The 10,158-nt window shown below is 37.8% G+C and overlaps 1 protein-coding gene across 1 annotated transcript; it reads right to left on the bottom strand.

Annotated features, from left to right (window-relative positions):
- Positions 1-1,032: 1,032 nt before the first annotated feature.
- Positions 1,033-9,965, bottom strand: LOC110762515 (respiratory burst oxidase protein F). The gene is made up of 14 exons (XM_021965166.2): positions 8,916-9,965; positions 8,632-8,791; positions 8,464-8,512; positions 7,716-7,829; positions 5,958-6,380; positions 3,831-4,217; positions 3,651-3,746; positions 3,411-3,526; positions 3,095-3,262; positions 2,836-2,995; positions 2,532-2,729; positions 2,309-2,437; positions 2,065-2,143; positions 1,033-1,953 (listed from the first exon to the last, which is right to left on the bottom strand). Exons 1-14 carry the CDS (start codon positions 9,619-9,621, stop codon positions 1,844-1,846), a joined length of 2,895 nt encoding a protein of 964 aa, XP_021820858.1. The 5' UTR covers positions 9,622-9,965; the 3' UTR covers positions 1,033-1,843.
- Positions 9,966-10,158: the final 193 nt, after the last annotated feature.

The following is a 10,158-nucleotide window of genomic DNA, read 5'->3' as shown; positions in this document are numbered from 1 at the left end:
GAGATTGACGACACCGCTAACACATGCTCGATTGTGGAAATTGTAGGGTATCGTCCTTGTAAAAAAGGATGTTGAAAGTGTCTCATACTTGATAGAGTAATAACACATGCTTTGTACAAGCTTCTGCATGTAATAACCTGCTTTGAATAAAGAATTTATTTATTAACAACCAGAATATATCATCTCCTAGCATATATATTGCTCTCCTCATTATAGGTTTTCATAGCATATTCACCTTCCCAATTACTTTAATTTACTCCAACATCTTATATTAGCCAAAAAAAATATGTAAAAACCATCAAGTTTCATCACTTTTATCTCCTCAATTGAGGATCCCTATATATAATGTAGCCTCTGTTTACAGACATATATATGTCTAATTGGTTGCCTTCAGTACATGCTATAGCTATAGTTTCAATTATAGATTGCTGAGTGCTCGAATAATGTGATTGAACTAAAAGCATGACTTTTGATGAAAGTAGCATGAGCATGACAATAGTTCTCACGACCAATGTATGACATGAATGTATTTGAATTCGTTTCTCAAGCATGTTCATAGAGAAAGGGACTCTGGCAGATCATTGACTACTTCTTGTGTGTTTGCTAGATGATCATTGATCTAGTTAGGGTTGCGAAGCCCAAGCTATTTCTGTTGTTAAGCTTTGGGCCCAAAATCCACCCCCGAAAAGGAGAGTGTTGAAAAGCCTTAGCCCACTTAAAAACCAGAGCTTGACCTTAGCATTGAGGCCCTCTATAACCAAAACAAGAAGAAAAAAAAATACAAGCGATATTGAGGAGGGGGAAATCAAACCTAAGACTTCGAGTGCATAACTAAAACAATTCTATAGTTCTATAACGATTAATTTGTGAATGATTTATGGAAGTATATTTTTAAAAATAAAACAGAATTCAACTTTTACATTACAAGCTGTTTGTTTCAAATCAAAGTTACTGGTTGGGCTAGCCTAAAATATCTTTAAACAGAATCATTTTAAAAGTTTAAAACAATGGACCCACTTCTTTACTTTACACTGGATGCCAAAATCTTCCAAAGATACTTCAATCTTATCTTTCATTCATATGGATCTGATGACCACAGTGAAAAATAAAAATAATTAAAGTATGATCCTCATTTACAGGCAAAATTCTATTATTGTAAAAGTAAGGTTATAATAAAATAATTGCACTGCATGGGATCCTCTGCAGATCATCATAATCATACACATTCTAGAAGGATTCTCTGAGCCCACTTCACAAAAGGAGGAGATGAATCACTCAAACAGACAAAAGCCATCTCACCCCCACCACCTCCATAAGTCCAAAGAACCTTCTTCCTTCTTTTGCTTCTTCCTTTTTCCCAAACTGTCTTCTTCTACCCCCACCTATGAAAATGTCTTCTTCCATTAGCAATCAGGTCAACTTCTGGCTGTACCGCACTCTAGCTCTCTACTAGCTCCCCAACAATGACATTTCTTTTTGGTCACCTTCCCACCTATCATCTCTAGCCAAGTGTACAATGCAGGCCCATTGCAGCATTCAAATTCCTATTGTCTTCTCACTAATCAGAATATTTCTTCTGCTAGTGCTTCCTTACTTTATAATAATTTATATGGCTAAATACTAAATACATAATATTCTGTATAAATACATATTTATATACTTGAATTTTTTTTTCCTTTCTTTTTCTACCCAAGACTGTACAGAAACCCTTTTCTTATTTATCAATCTAAGATTATTTCAAAATTTTCTTACTCTGCAGGTGAAGGGAGGTGTGTTAGCTAGAGGTGGATTTGAATGGAGAAGCTATATAAAGTGGTAGCTATATATGTATTCCCAGAGTGCTTTAAAAGTGCTCCTTGTGGAATTCGAACTTGGTTGAACCTTTTTGATTAAACTCATAGCAGAGCTGGCTAAGTTCTTTGGCCAAAACTGGTGCTCCACAATAGAAAACACCTGTTCCAATATTTCAACACAAGTATCAGTATTCACAGAAAGCAAACTCTGCATAATTATATATGTGTGTGTGTGTGTGTGTAGAGATATAGCTCTAGAACATTGACTTACCAATCTTTGCATTACAGTGCTTTGAGCAAGTTTTTGAGAAAACTTTCTTCCAATTAGGCCTTGCAAAATGAGTTCTTACCTATTTATAAGAATCAGGAATACATAATCAGTAAAAGTACAATGGACCATTTTTCCACTCAGTTTTTGTGACTTTTTTCTGTCAAGCAATAAAACTATTGAGAAATTAAGGCATTGGTTGCAGTTTCAGGTGCTACAAAATTATACCAGAGATCAAAACTCTTACCCTTGTGCCAGACACAATGTCGACCCCATTCTTAGCATGGTTGAGAGCTTGGACCATGGTGATGAGTGTTGATCGAGCGTCGCCTTCCTCGTACACGCTGGTCAAGTAGTTGTGCATCTCAATGACACCCTGAAATTAAATCAAAAGTCATGACAAAGTTAGCATTAATCAAACTCAGGTTCAACCATAAACGTATGTGTTTCCACAGAACATGTCCAATTACCCTTTGATCCTGTTCTGCAACTTCATTCATCACTCCTTTGAACCAATCAAATGAGCCTTGCTCCCTCGTCACCCAATAAAAGTAGGCATTGGTGGTCTTCAGAGTCTTTTTCCGTCTCGGATAAACCTTGTTTGGATTCGGAGAATCTGTACTCCCAGCACTTAGGTCTGATGCTCTACTCATATCTGAAAGAGAGTCCTGAAGAGGAAAGAAAGCAGAATTGTGAGTTTGCAAATTCCAGTCATTCAAAGGACTTGGTGACTATAATAAAAGTTTGGGATATTGACAAGCTATGCATACTTACTGCCTGCTCTTCCATTTTGACAATATTGTTGAGCAAATCTTTTAGAATACTGATGAAAGGCGTTGCGCCGATTCCAAGACCAACAAGTAGCAGGACATCATATTTCCGGTAATCTTGTGCTGGGGCACCATAAGGTCCATCTATTAAAAGCTTGGGCAAACTGTTGTACAAAGAACTTATATTTAGATATTATACTAGAAATATGACCAAAATAAGAAGGAAGAAATCTGAAACAATTCAAGTAATGCACGATATACACCTTGTCTTGGTTGTTTCATCAGCCCTTAGGAGGCCGCTCTTCCCAGCTAAGGGAGGCTCACAGGCTTCTGAGAAAACTCTCTTAAGCTCTTGTGTCCAGTCACCAAGCTGACGAATGTGAACACTAAGGTAGTCATCGCCGGGAGCTGATGTAATCGAAAATGGATGCCTGACATGCGAAAAAATAACACATCAGCATACTGAATTGAGAAAGTCAGGCACAATGTCGATACACAATTGACACAATTTTATCAAACAGGGGATTGGAATTGAATGCCTCATGAGAAGAGTAGTATTATTCATTAATGGTGACCTACCACTCAAAGGGAGAAACAGCTGGGCACTGGACAAACATGTACTGTCCACTTTTGTATTTGAACTGGGGAGGCTTAGACATTTGCAATGTGAGAACATTTCCAGGATAAATAGCAACCTATACAGCAGGTTCATAATTAATATCTGATCATATAATTCAGAAGAAAAAATGTAATTTACTAGCGAAGAAGTAGCAGAATATGCTAGTTTTTTAACTAACAAAATTGTGCACTTATGCTCACCTTCAGAAGATGAACAGTATAGAAGCCAGACCGGAAGATTCTCAGGGTCCTTTCTCCAGCATATAGTAAAATAGGAACAGAAATATACATCCAAGTCTGAAACATGAAGATAACTCTCTTAGTTAAGCAATTTAAACATAATGACTGCAATATTTGAAGACAGAGGATCTCAAATTATACCGTCTTAAGGTACCATGTGTGCACCATGTAGAGGAAAACGCCGTGGATAATGAGCAAGGCGTAGACAATGACAAATAAGTGATGGGAATACCAGAAGGCATTGAAGCCAGTGAGCCTGTTAAAGGGCTTGGGAAGCTTAATAATGCTGCGCCTGAACCATCGTGTAGCGAGTGTGAAAGCAATTACCATGCACGTCAGCATTATAATTCCAGTCACGCCCTCAGCTCCTTTGATCAAATCTATATATTTGGGTTTATGTTTTCCAAAGTCTTGAACCAAATACTTGTCGTAGTCCGATATGGAGACCTCTATAAGCCTTGGAAAATCACAGGCAAGATGGTTCCCAGCATGGAGAATGACACCAACTACAATGGCTGCAGCAATGGTCTGCAAAGATTTATCAAAGTAAAGCACAATTTAGAGGGATGACACATACGTTCAGGCGTTCGATCGCGTTAGAAATGAGCTTAATTAGATGGTGATTAACAGAATTGATTCAATTCAGGACCTCTACAAAATCAAGTACTCTGTCATTGTGCTGTTAAACAGTCTCACTTTGATGTGTCATGAACTCGTGATGGTACTTGAAGAATCTTTTAGCCAAAACCTTTATACATAAAGAGATTTCTATGTCACAATGCGATCAACACATGTGTCATGTAAACCATTACACCAGACATAGCACTGAGCCACAATGCAAGGATTTTTTTTTTTTTCAATAGAACCAAATTAGTTAAAATTATTGCCCAAAAAAAGAAAAAAAAAAAATCAGTACTCATGGCTGGCTATGCACAACTCCTGTGAGTTTTCAAAATTTGTGTAAACCCTCAAGTACCCAATGAATATTTGGGTAAACTCCCCTCGCCCAATCGCTTGTATTCGAAAAAAAAAAATTCCTATGGGTTTCCACAATTATGTATTGACCAAATTATATCACTATAATTAATTGTTTAATTCAATGGTTGTAACTTAAAATTAAATTGCCATATAAAAGAAAAAATTAGAACTAAATTGAATGGTTCACTCAGATTCAAGTCTATGAATATTTTAACCTTTAATCTTAAGAATATGCATGTGTTTTTCATTATTTGTCAAACCTAGAATAGCAAACAGCAACAAAATTAGATTCTAGTGATCAGTGAGTCAGTGACCATTCCGTTCTTTGAAAGCCCCTTCTAAAAATTTTAGTATAAGCGTGGCATCTTGCATGGGTGACACTTGTCTCTTCGCATACTGAAAGACTGGATGGATCTGATCTATAGACCTACGACACTTTATATATCAAGAAAAAAAAATCTAATATTTAAATTTCTTTCAACCACCGATTGTGCAGACATCACCATCGTTTATATGTCTCTTTTCTTTTGTTTTTGGGTCCATATAGTAAGTGGAATATTAGCTATCGGATCATGAACAATTAAGATATCATCAGAACAAATTTGATCAAATTAAAATACCATGTTTTAATTATAGTCTGTGTATTATGTTATGAATTAATCATTAATCACGTCTTCTATATTTTGTTAACAGTATGAATGTGTTTTTTTTTCTTTTTAATTAATTCCTATTCATAAAGAACATGTGGTGTTATTATTTGTCTGGGACAAAAGTTAGAACCTTAGTCAACACGCGCATGCAGAGCATTGCTTTAGTTTTTCACGAGAATGAGTTGAAGTCAATGCGTTTTGGTTTCCACTACTTAATTTTCTTTTCCTTTTAGAAAATATTTTCCTCCTTATCATAAAAGCAAGAGCGTTTATATTCCTGTCAATAACAGTGTGACATATATGCAAACATTTTCTTTATGTATTTTTTATGAATTATTTTTACATATGTGTCAATTTATAATTTACTAAAAAGGGGCAAGCAGTATCCTTTTCCTTTTACCCTATAAACGCAGGTGTATAAATTATAATGCTAATTATTTCGTCCAATTTTTTCATTGACGTGTCATGCTCATAACCAATTCACTATTTTCTTCTAAGCAACAAAACTCTCATTATAATGGCTCATGGCGTTGACCTTAAATATTATAAAGTCTCCCCTAAATGGGCCCCAAGATAAGTGACAAACGTATAAAATAAGCAAAGACATAGAATTTTCAAGGTTGGTGGTATAATTGTGCACCTTGTGGAAGTTGATGTTGTCGTCAAAAGGCACAAAGAACCCTAGCCTGGTGTTCCTGAGCCAAGTGATGGTGTTTCGACAAACAGGCAATAGCACCAGAGCCATGTTGAATTTCAAAGTCTCGGCAGCGCCCTTAGCCGTGAGAAGGCAATAACCCATTACATGAAAAGCTTTTTTCTGCTTGTACTGGTAGAACTTCCATGTGAAGAGCCCGATCATAATGGCAACCCACAATGTCAAAACCCAGATTCTCCTCCAGTTTTCCTGCAAATAATAGAGCAGTTTTGTGCTCATTCTGCGTATTGGACTTCTCCTTCTCAGCCCTTGGAGGTTTTGGCTTAGAGCTTGGCTCGTGTAGCTCAGTGCTTGGCTGTAGTTTAGGTACGTGTCCTTTTGTAGTAGAAGGGTTTCCAATTGCCACAGCTGCATCAACATTTCCATCATTAGAGGTTGACGATATTACACATCAGAATAGACGTAAAATTAGACCAGTTAGTCATGACAATGCGTCGGTCACTTTGCACTCAAATTCGAGCCATCCTAGATTAGTATAAATCAAAATATTAAAGAAAAATTTAAAGATATCAGAAAATCTGCATGATGTCAACCAGAACACTATAACTGGTGGGGAAATGGCACACGTGTGCCTACGTGTTTGAGTGAGAATTAAGATTGCAAACAGAAAGGCCACATGGGAACACGACTATATGTGAAGGTCAGAAATGCCACTAGCAAAAGTGCAGTAGGTGAGAGGATGATTTTCAGTCTCGATTGAAATTGCGATAATACCCTTTTGAAATATACAATGTCTAGTCACATCTGTACATTATTCCAACATATCCGCTAAATTTGGCTTTAAAATTTAATAATAAGATATATTTTGACGAAAATAAAAAGAATAATGTTTGAAACAGTCGTGAAGGCTTTTTTAGAATGGGAAAGATGCATGGGTGGATCACCTATTTGCCAGCTTAATTAGGAAATTAAATCCCTCACTAGGTTGAAGTCTTCGGAATTGCTCCAACTACTTCTTATAGCCTTATTGAAGCAAATTTTGCATAGACAAAATAACAAGTCTCAATCAAACACTTAGCAGCAGCGATCAAAAAATTCAGGCAAATATAGAAGTAAGGTGGCCAAGGAATGAGAAAATAAGAGGCCTAATAAGTCAACAATAACGAAAATGGTTCAACTGTCATTGATGTTTCTCCATAGAAGTTTGGAAGAAGAAAAAAAAACCCTCAAAGATTAGCTTTTGGTACCAAATTTCCAACACAGTTAAGTTGTTGAATAGAAAGTTAGGTGCTTCTCCATTCGTATACGGTTGAACTACATGAAAAAAATCTAAAGAAAGTTAAAAGGAAAAAGTCAAGTCTAACTGGTCAATACCCTATTCGACGAGTGATTATAGCATATTACGGTAGTACGACAGCGTGGTACATCTTCTACATGTGTTATAATATAAGTAGATATTTATTGATATTATTTCCTAAAATGGGGAAAATAAATCATGTCGGCCATTCATATTATAACAGATGTACAAGATATACCACGTGGCCATACTACTATAGTATTCTCTAATTTCTCCTATTTGACATATAATAAACCAACCCAATTAATTATGTGACAACACTAATTAATTTACACATGATTAAAAGTCGTACTATAATAAACAAAGAAAAGACTCTAGTTTTTACAGTTTAATAGTCTCTACATAAAGAAAAAAAATCCAACAAAAATTTGTAGCAAGGGACCCACCTCAATGTAGCCAAGTCTTTCGGGATCCAACTCTTCCATGATGAGAGCTGCATATTCCTCTGCTTGTTCCTTCAATCTCGATAGCTTGTTTGCGGAGGCACTCAACATGATAATCTAACCATTCAAAATTTTAAAATAAAGAAATTAAAAACCAAATAAAATAAAAAATTTGTAGTTAATAAATATTGTTTTTTCCCAGCAAACACTGACTTCATATTAAAAACGACGACCGAATTAGTACCAGAAATAGACTAAAAAGCCCCCACCAACCCCACTGAAAACGATAAGACCATTCCCAAAAATTTGATAAAAAAGAGGAAATTGAACATGCCATGTGTCCAATATCAAACATCCAATAATAATAATAATAATAATACCCAACTAATAATAGAAAAAGATGCCTTCGAACATGGTAAACATCATAAGCCAGAGAAAATTGAAAACATTTTAATTCCTTTAAAATGGATTTATTATTGTTAATTGAAGTGTGGTAGTTAGTTTTGGAATTTTCATGTATTTATGGTCACCCAATCCCGCCTACCCTGGGATTATTTTATCCCAAATGACACCCTGTAGACCATGAAATGAAACCACCAAGAAGCTTATTCAAGACTCTCGTATAATTTGAGTCAGCCCCGTTGGGTCGGCGGAGAAGTGTTAGGCTAATGGATCATGAGCCATAATTTATATTATTAATTTAATGTGGCTGCTTAAGCATGTTCAAAGGTTGATTCAAAAAATGGGGTACCTCTTTTACTTCCTCTTCAGTAATTCTACCATCTTCATTCTTGTCCACCCTGTGAGAATAAAAATGCATAGAAAAAACATTAATGAATTGAAATGACGGTTTTGCCCTGAATGAATATAATATTAAGGTTGAACAAATGATTGATGACTTTAATTAATTACTGCGTACATGTCGAAGAAGATCTGAAGCCGCGAATCGAAGCTTTGATCGGAAATTTGGGACCAGAACTCGTAAAGCTCGTCCTTGCTGATTTTGTCCACCTTCATTCTCCGTCTCCGGCCCAACGCATCGAACAGCTCCAGAGCAAACTCCTTCGAATCTCTCATTCCTTCAAAAAAAAAAACCAAAGATTTTAATGCACAAAAATAACAAACTGTACGGTCATTTTCTAAAAATCGTAACCAAAATTCAAAATGCAGCGATGAATTGAAGTAGTTTGGAGTGGTTAGTACCGATGCATTGAGCAAAATCGGAGCGGAGGAGCTGGCCGTCTTTGGCGAACTTATTGAAGCTGGCCTCGACGTCGTTCCAGGCGTCGACGCCATTAAACTTCGTGCTCTTGCAGTTGCTGATGAACCTCAGCCCGCGAAGCGCCTTCTGCGCCCCAGACCGAGTGCGGTCCAGCTGAGCTCGCTGCCGCCTCAGCGCGCGAGCCTCCAGCGCCGAGTCGAACGTGCCGGTGGAAGTTCCGGCACCGGCATTCTGAGAAGCCGAAGCCGACAGAACGCGCGAGGCGTGGCCTTGGCTCCACGAAAATCTCCGCAGCTCGGCTTTAAGCTCCTGAGAGAACTGCTTCGCCTTTGCCACCGCCTCGGCTTTCAACTCCTGAGAGAACTGGCGTATCCGATTGTTGGAGGAGCTTCGGCGCATCGTCGACGGCGACCGTGAAGCCGAGGCCGAGGCAGAAGCCGGAGTTTCTGTTCCGGATGAGGCGCCGACGCCGGCGAGGTCGTCGATGTGAATGACGGTGGCAGGCTCGACGCTGCGGAGGACGATGGTGTTGTCGTCCTGTAAATCGAGAGTTACTTCTACGAATTCCTGATCGGCCCCGGAGCTCGAATCGTCGGTCATGGCCGGCGAGGTTCCGGTGCTGACCAGCGACTTCTCAGGAACCGAGTCCGAGGCCCATCGGCGCTCGTGCCTCGGATGAGACCTCATTGATGAGAAAGAAACTCAAATTGGAAACAAACAGTGACTTATAATAATATGTATTGATAGGGTGGTGGTGATAAGGAGTGATATAATATAAAAATGTGAGGGAAGGGTGGGAGGGGTTTATAAGATGTATATGGAAATGCAGAGGAGAGAGTGATGAGTGAGAGAGAGAGAGTTTATTTTTTTTAGTTTGTTTAAAAAAGAAATGGGAAAACAAGTGAAGTCGTCGTGGAACGCGGTTTGTTCGGAATCTCACGGAAAAGACATGTAACGCGGAGCGCAGCAATTAGACAGAGAGGAAAAAGAGAAAACAGACAAACCTTCAAGCTTTGTAGCAGAGAAAGAGAGGGAGCTGAAAAAGGGGACCCTATCCCCGGGACCATGCAAAACGATATAACATCCACCCAATATATAATACATGTATTTATACGTGTAAGATGGAAGCTCCTCGAATGAGTTATTTCAGAGACATTATGGTAAAGTTCTTTTATGTCTTGTATTTTAATAATATAAATCGTCTATTTTTAAGCATTCTTCTAA

The sequence above is a fragment of the Prunus avium genome, chromosome 5 (genome assembly GCF_965620075.1).
Source record: "Prunus avium chromosome 5, drPruAviu1.hap1.1, whole genome shotgun sequence".
NCBI classification, from domain to species: Eukaryota; Viridiplantae; Streptophyta; class Magnoliopsida; order Rosales; family Rosaceae; genus Prunus; species Prunus avium.
Note: the sequence above shows the minus strand (reverse complement) of the source record. Positions and strands in the feature narration are given on the sequence as shown.